Below are 21,874 nucleotides of genomic sequence, written 5' to 3'. Positions count from 1 at the left end.
CAGCAGGCATTTACAACAAGCAGGACTCTGGAGGTGTGGCTCGGCGGAAGAGCACGCACCTAGCCAGCTGCAGGCTCTGACGTCACCCTCAGGTCTGCACATCAACTTTAATAGTTAGATTGAACAAACACAAAGCAGAAAATGAATTAGAAAATGATGACATCACAGAATACAAAATCTGTTTTAAAGTTTCATCAAGATACACAGAGAAATTAATTACAAGCCTACCAAAGCCTAAGTATGAAACTGAGTATGTAAGCTAGAGGCCACTATCAGAAATCTGGCCACAGTAATTTAAACAAATGGTTATTTCTCTCATGCATTCCCTCTAATCCCATCCAGAGTTAGGTAGCGCAGGCCCTCAGGAGTGTGGCATTTGAAGGTTCAAAAAACAAAACCAAGAAAACATCACTTCCTTTATTAGAGGATTAATCTATGCAAAATAACTTCTCTTTGATGTAATCATTGCCAACAAAATTGTTGGGTTACTATAGACATGACAAGATGTTGATTTCTGAAAATGACTATAAAAAAAGGGAAATATTATATAACCACACAAGAAAGTCCTTTCTTATGTCATTCTCCATAAACGGTTTGCTGATAGAAAAATTTGAAAAGTATTCATCATAGGAGAGAACCCACTCAACAAAAAAGTCTTCCATACACAGCTCTTTCTTTGAAGACACATCCTTAAAAGTTCATGCATCATTAAGTTATTCCAAAGCTCTCTACCCAAAAAGAAATAAAAGTGTCATCTCAAAAGGAAATGTTTACCTCACCACTAACAAGCCAGCAGCCAGCCCCATCCCCGCTGGGAATCAGCTCATGCAATGACCTGCATTCCCACACACCTGCACATCCACCTCAGCACTTCCTGCTGGACACCGAGGCACACAATCTGACCCAGGTGCTTCTACAGAAACACAAGGACAGAGGTCTTGACATCTGTAGTGGTAAATTTTAATTTTTAACACCATAATTCAATACTGGTTTTTCTTTAAGCACATTTTTTTTAAATTTTAATTTTTTAATTGATTGAATTCATATAAAATAACCCTGTTACATTTAAACATCCCCCCCTGTTTTTCCATTGCTGAGACATTTAGTGAATAAAATAATTTTAATGGTTCTTTTATTAACCCCCATCTAACACATTCTCTAAGGCTTGTCCAGATCAAAAACCGATTCATGCAGACTGCAGGACTATTACTCCACGTTCATCATAAGCCCACGTTTCCCAGCAGACAGGGCCATGTGAAGGGGCACCGGTCTTCCTCCAGGCTGAGCCAGTGCTGGCCGTGCTCCCGTTAAAATTCCTCCTTGGCCTGCTTGCTCCGGGCCTGCTTGAGCTGCTGCAACCGCTCCATGGTTTCCTCCACGGTTCGCTCCCCGTGGACCTTGTTGTCTCTGGTGCGGATGTTCACAGTACCACTGGCTTTCTCTTTTTCACCAACAACTAAAACATAAGACACAAAGCTCTGTGAGACTTAAACTGATAGACCTGGAAGGATTTGTCCTGAACAGCAGAACTCATCCTAAAGGACCCTAAACATTCCTGTAACTCATGATACACAGATGGACAGGTGACCATGTATAAATACACAGGCTTATGAAATGTTGTAGCTATTTTTAAAAAGGACCCCCTTTAAGTGCCTGAATTTCATCCTGAATCACTTAATCCAGTGATTAGTAAGAAATGATATAAAAGCAATTCCATAAAGGTAGACATTTTGTAAACAACCCTTCGGCAGTTTTTTCATGCCTACTGTCTTGTCACACAAAGGGAACACTGAATATTTAGAATCAGGCTTATAGAAGCCTAGCCCATGCAATCACTGGGTCCAATTCCCAGGACCACAAAAAAATAAAAACAAGAGAGGGAACTGTGTGGTTGAATGAGAATGGTCCCCATTGGCTCCTATGTTTGAATGCTCAGTTCTTAGTGGAACTGTTTGGGAAGGATTAGAAGGTGCGACCTGGTTGGAGGTATGTCACTGGGAGTTGGCTTTGAGCTTTCAAAAGCCCACTCTAGTCTCTCTCTACCCTGGACTTGTGGGTCAGGTGTAAGCTCTCAACTACTGCTCCTGCATCCTGCCTGCCTGACTGCTGTTCTCTGCCATGATGATCATGGACTTAATGCTGTGGGATGTTCTGTATGTGCTGTGGGAGCCCATTCTTGGGTTCCTGGTGGCTTTACCCAGCAGGTCCACATAGAGGATGATTAGGACCATGGGCCTGAGTGCAGGTGTCTGAGATGGTCTGCACTTGGCTGTGCTGGGGGATAGTCTGTATGTCAAATTGCTCTGATTGGTCAATAAATAAAACCTGATTGGCTGTGGCTAGGCAGGAAGTATAGGTGGGACTAACAGAGAGGAGAACAGGAAGGTAGAAGGAGTCACTGCCTGCAGCAGTCACCAGGACAAGGAAGATGTAAAGTACCGGTAAGCCACGAGCCACGTGGCAAGGTATAGATTTATGGAAATGGGCTAATTTAAGATATAAGAACAGTTAGCAATAAGCCTGCCACGGCCATACAGTTTGTAAACAAAATAAGTCTCTGTGTTTACTTGGTTGGGTCTGAGCGGCTGTGGGACTGGCGGGTGACAAAGATTTGTCCTGACTGTGGGCCAGGCAGAAAAACTCTAGCTACAGACTTGCCCTCTAAAACTATAAGCAAGCCCCTAATTTAATGCTTTCTTTTCTAAGTTGCCCTGGTCATGGTGTCTCATCACAGTAATAGAACAATAAACATGACAGGAACCAAGGTCATTCATAACCAAGATTCATTGAGCTTAAGACTTAAAACTTCAGTGGCTTTTCCCATACGATTGGGAACCTTCACTTCTTACCCAGGATGAAGTTATACTGTGCTAACTGTGCATTTCTGATCTTCTTATTCAAGGTGCAGCCTGGATCCAGGTCAATATCCACCATGAATTTAGCATCATGGAATTGTTGCTGTACCTAGTAACAATTCAGAGTCAAAGTGAGAAGTACATTTCTTTTGTTACAGAATTTAACAAGTTCCATGAAGTTAATTATGCAAGCATTAAAAATGAATGTCAATATAAATACTGAAGCTGATAACACAAATTATGACTTGGGTTTACATTTTGAAAGTTAAGGACCACACTTTTGGAGCTGTGGATGGAACAGTCGTAGTGCTCAACATGCAAGAGCTTGATTCCCAGCACTTGAACAAAAAGGGACATTTTCCTCTTGTAAGATAAAATCCACAAAAATCAGCACTCAGAAATATCAAATTAATCAGCTTTATAAGGAAATAAAACATAAAGATCCCACTTATGATCACATCAAGTTCCTGATATGACTGCAAGGAAAGCAGCCGTGTCTCAGCCTGCACACATCATCACCACGCAAAATGCAGGAAAAGCTCTGTTTATCGACACATCAGAGTACACAGTCAGTTGTGGTGACACCAGCCTTTAATCCCAGCACCTGGGAGGCAGAGGCAGGTGGGTCTCTGGGAGTTTGAGGTCAGCCTGGTCCACCTGCATAGTAAGTTCCAGGACAACCAGAGCTACATAATAGAGAGGCCTTATCTCAAAAGAGAAAGAAAAGAAAAAGATCAAAGTTCAGAATGCAATTCTGATACTCAAGAGAGAATCACCATCTACTTTGTTGTTAACAATACTGCTCACTGATCAACTTTTTTATTTAAAAAGTTCACTATTATTATTATTATTATTATTATTATTATTATTATTATTATTATTATTATTATGTGTATAGTCATGCACCCATATGGAGACCAGAGGACAACTTTCAGGACTTGGCTGTTTCCTTCCATCTTGTTTTGAGTAGGACAACTTGTAGGAGTCAGTTTTTCTACCTGAGGAATTCAAGGCACTGAACTCAGGTCATTAGGACAGGTGGCAGGTGTCCTTATCTGCTGAGCCACCTTGCTGGCCATTTCTGCCTTGTTTTGAGACAGGGTCTCTCTTGTTTCTGCCAGTCTGTGTCCTCTAGACTACAGAGGCCTATGAGCTTGTAAGCCATCCTTCTGTCTCTACCTTCCATCTCACTATGGGAGTGTTGGGATTACGTATGTCTTCATCTGTTTTTTTTTTTTTTTTTTAATGTGGGTTCCAAGGATCAAATTCATACTGTTAGGCTTGAACAGCAAGTACTTTAACTTACTGAGCCATCTTGCCACGGCTTACCCACCCCTAGCATTCCTGAGACAGAGTCTCATTCTATAGTCCAGGCTGGCCTCAAACACTGCTCTCCTCCTGCTTCACTCACCCAGCTACTGGGCTGCAGGCTGACCACCAACCACACCCAGGCTTCTTCACGACTGACTGCTAAGCATGTCTAAGGCTTTAGTATGCAGCAGTTAATCACTAAAGGAGACAGATTGTTCTTTGAGGTGCAAAGCTCCCAGGACTGTTTGCGCATTTGCTAGAGGGGCAAGACACTGACCAGCCACGACAATAAGATGAAAAGAATTTCAAGCCACTGAAGAAATTTGCATTAACAAATGAATAAACCAGCAAATATCAGGCACTTCAATGGGATATGTAACTCTAATGTAATAATACAGGTTAGGCTATGTTTGCTAATTCATTTCTTTACAACACCGAACATTAAAATACACAAGTATGTCTGAAACACTAAGCGAATACATGTGGTCACAGAACCATTAAGAAAGATCTCGAAAGTGTAACGTCCAGGCCTATCAGACATAGAAAAGTTATACTCTTTGATGTAGTGAGAGCTTGATTTGATAAACTTATATGGCTTAACAATCCAAAAGCTTAAAAGCACAGTTACCAGGGTGGGTGTGGTGGTGCCTGCTGGCAATCCCAACTACTCAAGGGACTTTAAGACAGGAAGCCAGTCCAAGGCCATCGTGGACTACACAATAAGATTCCCATTGCAAAAGCTTAAAAACAAACTTAAGCTGAAAGCCAACTTCTGTTTAAGGGTTACCTTTTGGGCATACTCATCACATGTTGGTCCCACTGGAACTACCATCACCTGGCGAGGAGAGAGCCAGAAAGGCCTACGGAAGAAATAACAACAGTGAGTATGGGCTTGGGCACATTCGAGACGGAAAGACTGTGCTCATCTCCCAAGTTCTGTACCACACAGCTGAACGCCACAGCGGCTGGAGAAGCAATAAATTCCACATTAGATGTGGGGTTCTCCCAATGGATCCCGAGTTTGGGTGAAAAACTAAGCACACAAGAGAATGCGCACCAGGGTTCTGTTTGATTGTGGGAACTTGAACTGAACCAGGGTTATTTCGTTGACAAGTAGGAAAAATGTCACATCTGAACTAGCCCAATCTAATTACTGGAATAACAGTAACACTTAACTTTAGAAAAGTTTTAACCCTATACAGTCCACATGGAGGACTCTATCGTGGGTGCTGCTAACACTGGGCTCCTTTTAACTGGACTTCGGGTTTAGTAAAACCACTGAGAACTGTCAACTGACTCGGCTTGTTTTGTTTACTTTTTCTTCAATTAAAAAACTGCTTCGCTTCTGAAATATGGCAAAATACTTGCTCATTCTGATCAGTAAAACTGAACAAGATAATTAAAAAACCTACCCATTCATTCAGGCAAAAAAAAAAAAAAAAAAAAAAATCAAAGCCAGAAGCAATCAAAAACAAATTATGTATGGATTTTTACTGAGGGCCTCTGCAAGAGCAGCCAGTGCTCTTAACTGCTGAGCCATCTCTCCAGCTCCTTAAGTAATATTCAAATAAATCAAGTTTTGAAATACGAAGGAATTATTAATAACAAGTATTTCGGGGTATGTGTATGCTGAGGAGTAACGTGGATCCCATCTGAACTACCACACTTCTAGCCCCAACAAGCACTATACGAAAACTGGGGTTAGAGTCTGGGGTTCCTCTCAGTGAGCTCTGTCACTGGCCTCCTCCCCCTTCACAAGCATGAGGCGTTTCTTCTGGACAATTTCATGGGAGGGGAGGACAATCAGAAGGACTTACCATTTGCCCCCGTAGTTTTCGGTGAGGATGGCAATCATTCTTTCCACAGACCCCAGGATGGCTCGGTGAACAATAACGGGTCTTTTCTTGTCATCGCCATCATGGCTACAGAAAAGAGGAAGTTGTTTTATCTTATTAGGTATGTTGTCCTAGGTATGGCCGAAAGCTCAGAGCAGAGACCAGAAGCTCACCTTACGTAAGTAAGATTAAATCTGATGGGCAACTGAAAATCCAGCTGGATGGTTGCACACTGGTGGTAGCGGCCGATGGCATCTTTTATCTGTATGTCAATCTGAAAAGCAACCACTGAGTTACCATAAGATGCTCTTCATTTTCTTTGTTCCCAATTTAAAGGGATGTTTCTTTACCCACAACTAAAATTCTAAAAACCTAGAATATTACCAGAATATTCTAGGGGACTGACCTTTGGACCATAGAAAGCTCCATCACCAAGATTCAGTTCCCACTTCTCACCAAACTCATTCAAACTGTTTTCAAGTTGCTACAGACAAAGCAGAAAAATTTGAAATTTTATTCATCTGCACGTTCCTTCTTCCCAGCTAAGTTAGATGGACAGGTCTCCTGGGTGTTTTCTCGAGTCCCACTGCCTGCCGTGTAACTGTGTCTTCCAAAGAGCATGAAGCTACAGCTTAGTAACTGACAGAGTACGAAGACATCCAGGCCTCCCGAAAGCAGTTGAAGACCATACAGGAAAAATGAGCCCACAGGCAAACCAGAAACACTGTCGTCTTTCTTTGCTTGTGTCCACTCAAGAAGACGTCCTTAGAACTGTGTAAGTTCTTGAGCACACTAAAAAAACATCACTTACTTTCTCGCTTGGTCCCATATTTCAATATCTCCAAGGAATTTTTCTGGGCGAGTAGAAAGATTCAATTTAAATGAAAACCCGAAGACATTATATACTGTGCGAAGAAAATCCAAACAACCTTTGATTTCATCCTCGATCTTAAGAAAAAAAGAAAAAGAAAAAAACAGTGGTTATTTTTCTCACTTTTTAACACTTCTGTCAGAGGATTTTGCTCCATAGGGCAATCACTATACCTGCTCCATGGCACAAAAAATGTGTGCATCATCCTGCTGGAATCTGCGGACCCGCGTGAGTCCTGTAAGAGCCCCCGAGAGCTCATTCCTGTGAAGCACACCAAAATCGGCCAACCGCAGAGGCAGCTCTCGCCAGGACCTTGGCCGATGATCGAACATGAGGCTGAAGGAGAAAGCAAAGCAAAGCCCATGGAAATTTAACAGCACAGCGGTGAAGGATGCGGTCCTGGAGCAGAGCGCTTGCTTGCCCAGCACTTGTGAGGCCTCGGGTGAATCACAAGTAACAACAAAAAGAGCAATTTTAAAAATTCACAAGGAGAAAAACTCTTCCTCAGATATTACTTAGTAACCTGAAAGGCTGACAAAAAGCCACCAGTTTGCCACAAGCAACACTTTTTCAAGCCCCACGCTTCACACAGCAATCGAAGCACTTGTATGAATACAACAAGTAAGTTATAATGCAATTAACTGTGGCTAAGAGCGAATAAAGCAATGTGTCCCCAAGGTTTTAAGCCAAATCCTTGTGCTCAGCACTTCCATTAATACGAAGACTACATTCAGTTAATATGAAGAGTTAATGAAAGGCTCAAAATGAAGAAATATTTTCAGCTGTACATAAATTACTTCTAACACTGGAAACTACACTGGAAACTGGTATCAGCGTTGCTCTAGTGAGGTCCAAAGCGCTTCAAAAACTCAATGCTGTGAAAACTGAACTGGGCTGTTTCCCTGACGTGTACGACCCAGTTTCTTAAAGGTGTTGCCCCTCTCAGCACCTCCGCCTGAATCACCTGCCTCTGCAGCTGCACACACGGACAAACTATCTATCTATACCCACGTCACTCTCAGGCCTCTCCGAAGTCACTTTTCATCTACCTTTCATAATCTGAGGCAGAGACACAGGGAAAGACTTCCCAAGGATTTTAACTCATCAGCAGTGGGTTCTGCTAAAACACGTTTCTTCCCAAAGAAGGAAGAAAGGTAGGAATACTGGTCTTTCACTGTGCCCCACATTTAAGCCCTTTTCAGTATCCTCTGCCTGTGTGCGGCTCTCACCCCAGGACCACTCCTGAATGTCTATAAATGTGGAATCGAATCAGCACGAACACTGGGATGACAACAGTGGTGCATTTCAGTGTTATTCCGATCACTACGTTTCTTGTTGTTATTGGCTTTCTGCTCTCCTGGCATAGGTATTCTATTACCCTTATGCTCTCCCCCAGCTCCCTTCTGACCTCCTCCTTCTCTCAGTCTCCTTTCTCCACTGATATCTCTCTCAAAGGAGCGAAAGGAATCTAGAACCATTTAGAGCACAAGAAATTCTTCAACAGCAATGCAAAGCTGCAAGGCTGGAGAGAAGGCCCGAGGGTTAAGAGCCTTGCTTCTCTTCCAGAGGACCCAGATTCTTCCCAGCACCCATATGGGGCAGCTCAAAATCACAGAACTCCAGCAACTCCGACAGCCTCATCTGAGCTCTGCAGGAACCCACAGACATGTGGCACATACCCCACACACAGCTAAGTTTAATAAAAAGGAAGAAAAACACAAAGCTGCTTCCTACCAGTGCCCTGGGCAGTTCATGGGCTTCAGGGCGAACTGCTCCTTCTCCACCTCAAAGGAGAACATGTTCTCACTGTAGTGCTGCCAGTGGCCAGAGGTCATCCAGAGGCGGCTGTTGAAGATGTTTGGAGTGACGACCTCCTGGAATCCTCTTTTCCTGTACTCACTCTGTTAGAGGAGAACACACACACAGGGAAGTCAGTGCTCACCTTTGTGGAGGGAGAAGTAATTACAGAGCAACTTCACACTGCTGAGCGAGGTCACAGGCACACAGACCACGACTCAGAGACGCCGTCTGCAGGTGGCGCACCCAAACTCACAGACGCAGACCATACATGTGAACTGAGGCACACATGTCACAGAAAAAGTTAAAGATACATGTACATGGAGATGGAAAGCACAGGGTAAGGGAGCCATACCAACCACACAACAGTTTCAAAGGGGTCTTTCTTAAAAAACAGTATGTACTCCTTTTTTTCTTTTTACAAAAACTATGAACAAACATAGCCCAATGCAAATACGTTAAATCTTGTGGCAAGCAAACCAAACTGTGCTCTTTAAATACAGGCTTGAAATAGTTCGGAATTTGAAAAGAAAACACAAACGGTTAATAGACACAGCACATTCCCCTGTGAAAGGCCTCCGACCCTTCAGGCTTCGCAGCTACTCTCTCTGTGTGTCTGCATGCTCCCATGAACAAAGTCCCACATTAGAATGACTCTAAATACTTTAGGAGACCTTTCACATTTCAAAAAACGTATTCATGTGCATGAGTCTGTGTGTCTATGTGGATGTGTGCCACCTGAGTGTGGGTACCCACGGGGACCAGAAGACAGCAGGAGATCTTCTGGAGCTGGAGCTGTCCATGATTGTGAGCTGTATGACTGGAAGCTGCGATCAAAACTCAGGTCTTCTGGTAGAACACACTACTCTAAACCACTGGGCCACCTCTCCAGACCCAACTTTTTAAAAACCTATTTTTGTGTGTGTGTGTGTGTGTGTGTGTGTGTGTGTGTGTGTGTGTGCAGGTGTGTTTATTGAGTGAATGCTGAATGCTATGTGCCTGCAGAGGCCTGCAGGGGCCAGTAGAGGGCGAGAGATCCTTTGGAGTGAGTGAGGCACTTGATGTGGGTGCTGGGGAACTGAACCTGGGTCCTCTAGAAGAGCAGCAGTCACCCCTAACCACTAACCACCTTTGAAGTCACAAACATCAACTTAGAAAAAAATTGTATTTCTTTTCCCCTCCAATACAGATTTATCTTTCTTTTAGCAGACCCTCGCTAATAAAATTATCTTATATCCTAACTCTTTAGAAGACCGTAACAAATAAAGCTTACCCTGATAAATTCCATAAGGGTATTATAAATGTAGGCTCCTTTGGGCAGGAAAAAGCAACTTCCAGGGCTGAGTTCATGGAAGAAATATAGCTCTTGGTCCTGGATAAAAGAGCAAAAGACTGTTTCTAAATGTGTAAATGACTGGTGTTCCTCAGTTCAGAATTCTGCCATTGTGCTCAAAACCAGCTGTGCCAATATTACAGAAAACATGCCACTGTTTCTCGGGTACAATTTAGTGGTATGGAATTGCAGGTGATTAGCAACGTAGCACAGATCTGTCACCTCCCTGACAGTCGTCAGTCCAGCCAGGGTGAGGAGACACTGGCATGGGAAGAAGTCCCCAGGAAAGATCTGGGTTTTGTCATTCGATGTTTTACAATTTGCTTGTATATGAACGGCAAGAAGGAGAAAAGAAAAACGCGCCCAGGCGGTGGTGGCGCAGGCCTTTAATCCCAGCACTCGGGAGGCAGAGGCAGGTGGATCTCTGTGAGTTCGAGGCCAGCCTGGTCTCCAAAGCGAGTTCCAGGAAAGGCGCAAAGCTACACAGAAAAACCCTGTCTCGTAAAACCAAAAAAAAAAAAAAAAAAAAAAAGAAAAAAAGAAAAAGAAAGAAAGAAAGAAAAACGCCCTGGTAATGAAAGACAGGGGTGAGGCTAAAAGCCCTGGGGAGGGACCTGCCAATCCCTGTTACCTTCCTCATTGCGGTAATTTATTTCCAGCCATGAGAGCGGTAGGGCAGATCTAGCAGCCAAGGCCCTCAAGCAGTAAACTTCATTTTATAGAGGAAGAAAGTTTAAAAAAAAATCAAAAGTAATTCTGGCTAGAGGAAGTCAGAGGCAGCTAGAGAGAAAAGAAAAAGACAGCAGACTCCCCCGGGGGACCGATGGCTCAGACTGAGACTTTACAGAGTCCGTTCTGTCAGCTCTGACGCGGGGCTCACTCGGAGCTGTGGGTCCCCAGCACTGTTCTCGGGAACAGTGGATGAGATGGACTCGGAACGTTTCGGAAGGATAATGTGGACATGGTTGGCTCCCAGACCAGGGAACCTGAAATCTAAGCCCCTCTTCAAAACGAAGCTTCGCACTGAACAGGCTCCACTCGAGTGAACTGGAGGAAAACTCAAACAAGACACGCCCCTGTTCCTAACGTACCCTCCCAATTTTCCTATGATCTCGGTTCTTGGCTTCCTCCTGGAACTTCTCCCACTCTTTCAGTAGTTTGGGGTCAGGGAATGAAATGCCGTAAATCCTCTGGAGGGTTTCCATGTCTGCCTTGCCTTCCCAGTATGTGGAGGAATTCTGAAAGCAAGGACCAACAACGACACATTTCAATTTGTAAACATTTCACATTAATAGTGCATTATTTCTCATAATCACCTTCTTTGACAATGAAACTACATACAACACTCAATCCTAGTAAATGTCTCCCATTGTTTTGAGGTCTACTCCAAGTGGGTAGACTCACTCCACAGCACAGACTTTTCTGCTTGCTCTTTCCCCAGATCACAATCCCATGAACTATAGGACCTCCTCTCACAGAATCATCTGAAAATGGAAAGGAACCCAAGCAAACAAGGAAAGGCACCTGGAATCGACTCAGAGAACTCGTTCATAATTCCAGCTTTTCTAAACTACATAAAACGGACAGGATTAGTCGTATGAAAAAGAGCAACTTGAGTAATCATTAGCCAAACTCCAACACCGAGCCTCAAAACTTTTGAAGCCACAATGGCCTGTGACTCCTCCCAACCCGTCCCCATATGGTAACTCTGGTAATGAGTCCTGGAGTACAGAAGACACATACAATACCCCAGTCCGTACACAGCTTTAAAAACAAAAACTGTGATCCTCTGTGTACTGACAAGAAACAAAACGTTAGAAAGGAGAAAGCGATAGAAACTGAGGCGTAAGTACTCTCGGCAATTCACATGCCTTACCTTGTGGATTTTTAAAGTCTTAATCTTGCCAGTGTGTCTCACATGAGGACCACGGCAGAGATCTATCAAGGGGCCACATCTAAAGATGAAATAAAAGGAATTTTAGCAAAGGCAGACTACCGTACCAGCTGCGTTCAACAGTACTCAATATGCTCACCTATAGACAGTCGTGGTCGGAGTATTTACTTTTTCATTCAGTATCCGGCACTTGAACTTGTTGTACTGAAAATGAGAAATAAGACATGTGTTTCTTCTCTCTCTCTCTCTTTCTCTCTCTCTCTCTCTCTCTCTCTCTCTCTCTCCTCTCCTCTCTCTTCCTCTCTGTGTATCTCTAAACATGTAGCTGGAATGTGAGTCAAAGCACAAGCTTTAGGGCACACCTGGGTTTCATGTTTGAAGCGACTTCAGGTTTTCTAGAGAAAACTTTGATGTACTACTTCAAGGACTGGCTAATAAAATCAAAGTGGTTATGGCTCAGATTACCTTAAACATTTCTAGTAACGTTTCCTTTTTCACTTCCAATCTTTCAAAAGGTTGTTTCTCTTTAATGATCTTCTTACACAAAGTTTCCAGGGAAGAGAAATCATTGCTGGACACACCCCTGAAGGAGGAAAAAAAGCAGTCCATCCATATTCCATTTGAATCAATGCAGGGACTTTTTTCTCTACTACTTTAAAATAGAGCCTTGCATCATTTATTAGAATTTAATATTAGGTTTTCATAAATTACACTTATAGTTTCACGGGCTTTCTACTTCCGCCATTGTGGAGAACTTTCTCTCAAGTGACAGCCCCCCAAGCTCCATCATAACATAAAGGAAGCCGGGCGGTGGTGGGCACGCCTTTAATCCCAGCACTTGGAAGGCAGGTGGATCTTTGTGAGTTCGAGGCCAGCCTGGTCTACAAAGCAAGTTCCAGGACAACCAGGACTGTTAACACAGAGAAACTCTGTCTCAAAAAACCAAAATAAATAAATAAGTAAATAGATAAATAGATAGATAGGTAGATAGATACATAGATACATAGATAGATAAAAATAACATAAAGGAAAAGGAGAGCCTGTTTGATTTCCCAGCATGCCTCTGGCACACTTCCACCAATCCCAGAGATTTCATGACATGCAACTCTCAATACTTCAACTTTTGTCAATATCTACAACTAGCGGCTTTATACTGTGAGCTGTAGATCCGTCTCCTTCATTGACAATGCTTTAAATGTTACACACAGACTCGGGGCCACTCAGATATTCCCTTCATTCAGTGTCTTAACTTACCCTTCTTCGAGGTACATATCATAATAGAACCCGTTTTCTATTGGTGGACCGTAACATAAACATCCACCATAGACTCGTTCCATGGCCTCACCCATGATGTGGGCACTGGAGTGCCAGTATACCTGAAAATGTAAAGAAAAAAATAACATGGCTTTAGTCTTGGTAGATATACGATGAGTTACTGTTTAAAAGACACAGATGGGAATATACCCAAAGCAATGTTTTCAGGATCTACAACCAAGGCCCCAAAGGAATAAATAGTGAGAGACGTCCATAAATGACTGTGACCTCCAGGTTAGACCTGAATACCACCGAGCCACAGAACAACACAGTGAAACGCCATAACTTGTTTGGCCTATGCAGCTCAGGGTCATCTTCACTGCGTTCTAATAAACACCGGATAGAAACTTACCGCCTGGGCTTCCTCATCCTCGAACTTGAGAAGCTGCAAAGTGCAGTTTGTCTCCAGTGGGCGGTCCAGGTCCCAGACCACTTCGTTCACTTTAGCGATAACAGTGTTGTCAGCCAGTCCTTGACTTAAAATCAAAGGAAACAAGGTGGTTACCTGGCAAGGTCTGATGAAGGCTAGTTATCAAAAAACACTGTTTTTAGGAGGAAATGAAACAAGGATGTAAAAAGAGGCGTCCGCGTTTAGTACCTGCTTCTCAAGTGTATCCAGGTGATGTAGGTATTAAAATACAACACAGTGCCCCCCAGCCATGGCTTTTCCTCTGTCACAAAGTATGTGAAAAAATCCTCAGTTATTCATAATTTCTTCCAATCCATAAGTTTTAAGAATATATACAGTTCTTTGTGGGATTTATAAACACAGAACACACTTTTTCATACACAATATGTCAGTTGTTGTTTTTTTTAACTTTCCCTGTGAGGTGACTTACCTTCGTAAAAAACGCTCAAAACTGAGACACTTTAAGTAAAAGTCAGCGAACCCTGTCCTGCCTCTGCAGCTCTGTGATCCTAACAGAATGACTTAGCTACTTTCTAAGAGAAAAATGAAGGGACGAGCCTTCAGAAATTAACACTGAGTCTGGACTATAAAGCCACATCACCTTGATTTTCAAAGATCTCAACTAAGTAAACTAAACATCTTTAGCAGACACCTAAGAATAATATCAGGACATATCCAGCAAGACAATAAATGAACATTTGGTTACATTCTAAACCACAGATGGTCAAAGGAGGTGTGTGCATACCTGATTTCACATGCAAGCTGATATGGTGTGGTTTTCCAGGACTCTGCGTCCATCTGTTTGCCATCAGGCAGAGTGACTTTAATTGGCTTGCTATCTTTTGCTGCCTTTTCAGCCAGGATAGAATCATGCTCTGCTTTTAGCTTATTATACATATCAAGGCGTGTGTTAATATATTCAGGCCAAGGATTCAACTGTAAACAAACGAAGCAGTAAGTAATCAGTAACTCTTGCTTTAGGAAACAATACTAATACAATAACACATAATGATATATAACACAAAAATCCATGATGACAAATCCAGAGTGGAGGCCGGGCGGTGGTGGCGCATGCCTTTAATCCCAGCACTCAGGAGGCAGAGCCAGGAGGATCTCTGTGAGTTCGAGGCCAGCCTGGGCTACAGAGTGAGTTCCAGGACAGGCACCAAAACTACACAGAGAAACCCTGTCTCAAAAAAAATCCAGAGTGGCTCATAGATCACAATAATCACTGACATTAATCTAGTCCTAAGTAAGAATAAATGAAAAAAATGGGTGACTGTGATTTTTATTCAAAAATTTTTTAAAAAGCATAAAAATAAGCAGCTGAGTTGCCAACATCTTGAATTGATAACCAATTACCATTTTGTAATTTACAGTTTGTTCCAGTAACTATTTTCCTCATAGGATCCCTTCCTAAGGTCTTCCTTCTTTGCTTCTTGAGACAGGGTCTCAAGGATAACCTTGAACTCACGATCTTCCTAACACAAAGGGCTAGGATTAAACATATGTGCCTGGTCTGTGTGTTCCCCGGAAGTGAAACCAGGGTTTCTCACATGCTCAACATATACTCCACTGAAAGAGCTGCATGCCTGGCATGGTCAGCCTCAAGAGTGGTTCTAACTAAATGATCATAAATTCAGCTATGAGCAACACTGCATGGAGAGAAACAATAATGTACCATATGGTTAGAATCTTAATCAGGGGCACTGTTTTAAGGCCGACTCATAGCCAACCAAAACTTTATTTGACTTAGAAGATCCCACTAAAGAAAATATTCCTCCAATTCAAAGATGCCATGATCGTCTTTCTCAGATTATTTAAATAAAATAGCACACATTACTATTGCCTATATACTCAATACAATTAGCCAGAATATTTTATATAAAACACCACTGAAGTTCCCAAAAAGTCTGACAAAGAAAAAGTGATGGAGAATGTCTTTCTGTATGCTGCAAATATGTGTTGCTCTTACTGGTTGATAAATAAAGCCATTTAGCCTATGGCAAGGCAGCTTAGAGGCAGGTGGGAAATTCAAAGAGGGAGACAGGAAGAAGGCGAGGGAGACGTCAGCCCTTCGTCCAGAGCGCAGCATGTAATGGCACACAGGTAAAGCCATAGAAAACGTGGCAACACATAGATTAACAGAAATGGGCTGAGTTTAAGCGTAAGAGCTAGTCAATGGAAAGCCTGAGCTAATGGTTAAACAGTTTTAATTAATATAAGACTCTGTGTGTTTACTTGGGGGATGCGAGTGGGAGCGATTTGTTCCTACTGCCGCTTTGGAGCCTGTCCTGGACTAGTTCTGTCGACCAGGCTGGCCTCGAACTCATAGAGATCCACCTGCCTCTGCCTCCTAGTGCTAGGATCACAGGTGTGCGCCACCACCGCCAGGCATGACTTCTATTTCTCAAGCAAGTAGTGAATCTGATAATTCCATTTCCAAATGACAGCATCTCCCACCCCCACCACCTCCTTGGAGAGCTCAAACTCACTATGTAGCCTACTCCAGCCTTAAACTCATGATCCTCCTGCCTCAGCCTCCCAAGGCTGGGATTACAGGTTCAAAGCACTGTGCTCTGTTGATGGTTGTTCTTTTTACTCTTAGCTCTTTGGGGTCTGCCACACAGCTCCCAAATAAATCATACACAGAGGCTTAATCTTTATTATAAATGCCCAGCCTTAGCTTGGCTTGTTTCTTGCCATCTTTTCTTAACTTAAATTATTCCATCTACCTTTTGCCTCTGGGCTTTTTTATTTTTCTCTTACTTCTATAAATCTTACTTTCACTCTTATTCCGTGGCAGGCTGTGTGGCTGTGTGGCTGTGTGGCTATGTGGCTAGTCCCTTCTTTTCTTGCTCCTTCTCTCTTGCTCATTTTCCCTTGGTCCCAGATTTCTCCTTCTATTTCTCTCTGCCTGCCAGCCCCGCCTATCCTTTCTTCTGCCTCGCTATTGGTCGTTCGGCTCTTTATTAGACCAAGCAGGTATTTTAGACAGGCACAGTAACACAGCTTCACAGAGTTAAACAAATGCAACATAAAAGAATGCAACACATCTTCGCATCATTAAACAAATGTTCCAGAGCATAAACAAATGTAACACATCTTAAAATAATATTCCACAACAGTGCTCTGGTAGAAACATGGTCATTAACAGCAATAAAGAAGTGGCTTGCTTTTACTATGACTTTCTACTTGTGTACATATACAGAAATCATCAGCTATTACCATGCCTGATGACACACACCTACAATCCCACCAGATTATCATGGGACTCCACAACTACCGATGAAGAACCACTGAACTAACAATGGCCATAGTTCATCACTGTACAAAGACATCCCCAACCTCAGCCTATACAATATGTGCCCGATTAACCCTTCCCACCAACTCTCTATGTCTTACTACAGTCTATTTCCATATCTACTCGGCATTTTATAAACAAAATAACTTAGTTAAACTTTCTCAATATTTATTAACTGAGCAATGTGCTCCATGCCAGACTCTGAAATGCAGATGGGTAAAACCTGCATGTGTCCCTAGAAGGTCACCATGACGAGTTTACAAATGATGGGAGCACAGAGAAGGCAAGGTCTTGGACACATCACTGTCCACTCTTTATTTTGAAAGATAATTTAAAACACATAATAATCAGATATCTACTTAAAACTCTCAAAAGGGTCACTGGACTGCTTGTTTCCTATTAATAGGCCATGTTTCAATCTGTAATTGGAGAATACACACAATCCCAGTCAAAGTATAACAAGGAAATTAAGATACATGCATATTACTCTTTACTTGCAAATCTTAAGATTCACTATCAACAATTTTACACAATGACACTGGTGTAAAATGAACAGGGATTGGCTGAACATAGGCAACACTATCCTGCATCACCTGTAAAGCCACTTTGTAAACCAAAATGGTTCTAAGCTTAGCAACTCAGCATCATACAAACAGGATTTGCTGTTTTGTTTTTCTAAGACAGGGTCTCACTATGCATTCTAGGTTGGTCTAGAACTCAGCATTCTCCTCCTCTAGCTCCGAAACGCCAGGACTAACGAAGGGACCACATCAATCACTACTCCAGCTATATAACCAGCTCTTTAAAGTCCATTTATTGAGTTACTTTAAAAAAAAAGCTTAGCCTTTTGTGCTCCTACATCCCAGCAGCTTTCCAAGGTCCCCAATAAAGCTGTAATGACTAAATGCAAAAAGCAAAGCACAGTTTATAGCAGTTTAAACTCAAAACCAGCAGAACAACATGCAGAACCGCCTCCTCAAGCACCAGGAACCAAGTGCATTCTGGGATGGCACTGAACTGCCAGTTGTGTGTCACTGAGAGCCCAGGAACTGAATACTTTTCTGGATATAAATAAACCAGACCCCAGGAACAGATCCAAGCAATAAGCAAGGAATCAAGGGACTGGATTCTGTTCGGTTCTTTATGTACTTGTAGGAGCCCAACCCTGAGCTCCGACCCCTTAACACCTCACTTAAACAGAAAGTCAGCATCCAGTCTTGGCAGCCAGTGACAACTGCAGCCCTTCCTCTACACTGTTCATCTCTCGTGTTTCTGTCTAAATCCACTGTGAGGTCATCTGATGGTAACACACGTGTCCCTCTGCACTGCCAAGGACCTGCAAATCCTTTGTCCCTCTAGGGCTCTTTTCCAAACTCTTAAGTTTTCCTTACCCTAGTCCCACCTTACCGCCTTCAGCGACCATCAGAATCCTTACACAGGGGCCAGCAAGCCTAATCCCTGAGCTCTGTCCCCAGTAGAGAAGGAATACCTGCAAGGCGTCCTCTGGCTTCCACATGTGTGACACGCGATGGATACACGTGTGCACACGCGCACACACTCCTCATATAGGGCAGGTCTGGGACAGTCCCCCGTCCCCGCCAGCCTTCGAAACCCAAGCCTCAATGGTGGCGGCCTGTCTTACCTCTGCTCGACCCCCATCTCCACCTCCGTCTTTGCTCTTCTTCTTGCCTCCTTCCTTTCGCTTCTCCTCACTGGCACCCACCTAAAGAGGCAAAACAGAAGAGAAGTTCTCACAGTTCAGCCTCAGTGGACATGGTCCCCAAAACTGCAGCTGAGAAAGCTAGCATCTTAAAAAAAATAAAATAAAAAGGACAATCTTATTTTGAAAGATTGGAAATTCCATCACTGGTAAAGACAAGTTAGACAACTTGCAATAAAAAACAAGCCCTAAAAAGGTAGGCCATTTATTAACGTACACTTCCTCAAAGTTTCTCTCACTTTCCCTTCCGACTTGGACCTGTACTAAATACAAAGCAACAAGAAATTATGCAACTTATCCAATAAGTTATTAGGGAGGAGGGGGTATTATCTTCCTATCTACCTATCCAGCCAGCTAGTTATATCCAGAGAGACTAAGTGAACTGTGTGATCACACACTCACCACTTCAGCTCTTCTAGGGTCAGTTTTCCCTCTTGTGAACCTGGGTGTAATTATGTTCTTCACAGCAGCCTTGTTACAAAGACTAAATGTGAAAGGAATAAAAGGTTTTGGCCTGTGGGGCTGGGGATATAGTTCAGTGACAAGAAAACGTTTGGGTTAGATCTGTACCCCACCGAGTAAGCTTTCAAAAATTTAAGGTACCTGATTATTACAGAGGCAATACCACATTTTACATTTCAAGTCACTTTATTCACAAAAATCTCTATCTAATGTTTTACTACAAGCCTGCTCAGGGGGTGATTATCTTGGCTAACTTCTAAACTTATGTAAATCTTAAGAACCCAGAGGGGCTCTGAAGTAACGGATGAGTTTAAAAGTAGGATTAAAGGACAGTCAGGAAGAAACCGAAGGGGTAACCATTTTTTTTTTAAAGGAAACAATATGGAAATAGAAACAAAATCTATGTGCAGTCGTCACTCATCACCTTAAATTTGTCGTTTAGACTGTATACATAAGCATTTGAGTGATCTGTCCTATCAGGATGGAAACGCCTCTTGCTGAAGACCTTAGCGATGCTCGATGCTCACCTGGACTGTTGGAACAACCTCTGCCATACGGCCTCACCTCTCCTGAAACCTCAATGCCAGGTTAGTTTCGACAGTACAATCTCCGCTTAAAACCCTGCACCCTGCATGCAGAGAACACTTGTATCTTCGACTGCTGTATTTCCTGTTTCTCTCCTGCCTCTTCCAATACAGCTGAGACACAATTCATCCTCTGTACCTGGACAGCCCTGCCCTGCCTGCTTTACCTGACCTCCTTTTTCCAAATCTAATAAAACAGTCTGACTGTGCCAAGTTCGATGCTTCCTCTATAACTCTACTGAGCCGATCACACAGAATTTCGATTTTCCAGTCTTGTACTCTAGGCTTTTGCCCCCCACCCCCAAGTCAGGAATCAATCTTAACTCGTATTGCCACCTGCGCTGTCCGGCTGAGTGCCAAGACAAATAAATACACAGAACGTTGGTTGGCTTTAAGGGGGACGTGTGTGAAGTTATCTAGGACGTTTCCAGCACCCCGCCTAATTCCCAAGCAGTCTGTCAAATGGAGCCATCTAGCCTTCACCATTTTAAAGCACCCAATCTTGGGCACAATGGATCTGATCTCTGGGGCTGGCTTTTCCTTCCTAAACCGGAGCCTTTTGCTCTGCAAAGGTTTAGGATCTAAAAAGTTCTGCAATGTTCTTCCCGTCTATTTTAGGGATACAAATACAAGTGTAGGAGTCCAAGTCCCGCATGGGTATTATCTAGTTCTGAGCAAGCTACTCCGTCTCAGTTCACAGATCTCTGGGATGGGGATGACCCCCGGACCACTCCTGCCTGCGGGGGCTCCTGAACTATCCGGGCTCCCCAATACCGCCAGGTCCCCGCTACTTTCTACTCCGGCCGAGCAACGTCGGCTCCCAGGACACGTCCAGCCACCGCGCCTGCTCACCGGCTTCTCGCCGTCCATCTTCCCCGAGGGGCTGCTGGCCTTCTCCTCCGACATGGAAGCACGGCTGAGAGACAAAACCCGAGAGCGGCACCGGAGAGAAGACCCTAAGCCCGCGGAGAAGACCGGCAATTCTGCACTGCGCGTGCGCCACGTGGACTATCCGGAACCAGCTGATGCAATGGAGCGCCAGGCCCCGCCCAGCTACGCTGGACGCGCGGCCAATGGGCTGCGCCGAGAGGCGGGTCCTCCCTTTTCTCAGCCAATAGAACAAGCCGGAGAAGTGACGAGCCTTTCTAGGAAATCCGATTACTAAAGTCTAGACTGTGAAGTGAAGCGCGCAAGCGCTCTCTTGCTCATCTGACTTTCTGTCACTTCTTGGGGCCTTATTGGCCACCGTAGAGCACCCGAGCGGCTTGGGCTGAGTTTCCGGGAAGTAGTGGGGAACCTGGCTATGGTTTCTGGCTATTTGGATGGTTTCAGATGCATTCTACCCTAGCCTGATGGGTGACTGGACTGTCTGAAGCGGTGCCTCCAGTCTTCCTCATGGGCACGGGACCCATTTGGTTTTGGGGACAAGCGCCATTCCTCAATCATTCCTCAGTGCATCGCGGAGCTTTTCCATAGGAGGCACACAAATAAAGTTAACTTTTTATTCCAGGAAATAACTTCTGTCTCCACACGAAAGTCATTTGTATCCGGGGACTGGAGATTACCTTCCTCTCATTTAAGCATCTGTGCTCTAGTTGAACTGCTTCTTATAATAGCAGCCTGCACTTGGTTTGTGGTTGCCAGGAATATCCTCGAGCTTGTAATATAGATCTGGCTGATCTGGGAGCTTTCTACCATAGCCACCCAAATTCTGAGATTAAAGGTGTTTGCCACCAAGTCCGCCCTAAACCATCACTACCCACCCCCCAACTTGAGACAGTGTTTCTCTATGTACCCTGGCTGTCCCAGCTAACTATGTAGACCAGACTGGCCTCAGACTCACAGAGATCCACTTCAATAAGTAGCTTCTCATTTCCAAAGAGCTTATTATCCTCCAGCGTTTGTTGTAAATTTGTAAAAACTCTGCATTTGTTCCTCTCTTCTCATTTTTTGGCAAGCTACCTTTGCCATTTCTGAAGGTATTGTCATGCCACTAATTCTTCTCTACCTACTGGCCTCTGAAAACCAGCTTTCAGAAGACCCTCAGAATTTATTTTCACTAAATAAATGACAACTAGGCTTAAATATATTGTTTCACCTAAGTCCCAAGAGCTTAGGGTTAAAGTTTTCTCAAGTTCAGTACTATTGGTATTTAAGCTAAGTAACTATTTGTGTGTGGCAGACT

At 43.5% G+C, this 21,874-nt stretch overlaps 1 protein-coding gene across 1 annotated transcript; it reads right to left on the bottom strand.

The window, feature by feature from the left end:
* Positions 1-402: 402 nt before the first annotated feature.
* On the bottom strand, positions 403-20,723 carry Tars1 (threonyl-tRNA synthetase 1). The gene is given in 19 exon segments (XM_028884424.2): positions 403-1,456; positions 2,850-2,964; positions 4,954-5,026; positions 5,984-6,088; positions 6,175-6,275; positions 6,408-6,485; positions 6,809-6,949; positions 7,046-7,208; positions 8,607-8,773; positions 9,943-10,041; positions 11,094-11,240; positions 11,879-11,957; positions 12,036-12,100; positions 12,362-12,479; positions 13,151-13,272; positions 13,563-13,686; positions 14,365-14,555; positions 18,566-18,646; positions 20,542-20,723. Coding segments are annotated over 19 exon segments (2,172 nt in total). The 5' UTR covers positions 20,596-20,723; the 3' UTR covers positions 403-1,307.
* Between the last annotated feature and the right edge of the window lie 1,151 nt (positions 20,724-21,874).

The sequence above is a fragment of the Peromyscus leucopus genome, chromosome 11 (genome assembly GCF_004664715.2).
Source record: "Peromyscus leucopus breed LL Stock chromosome 11, UCI_PerLeu_2.1, whole genome shotgun sequence".
Taxonomy (NCBI): domain Eukaryota; kingdom Metazoa; phylum Chordata; class Mammalia; order Rodentia; family Cricetidae; genus Peromyscus; species Peromyscus leucopus.
This window is presented reverse-complemented; position numbering and strand designations above follow the sequence as displayed.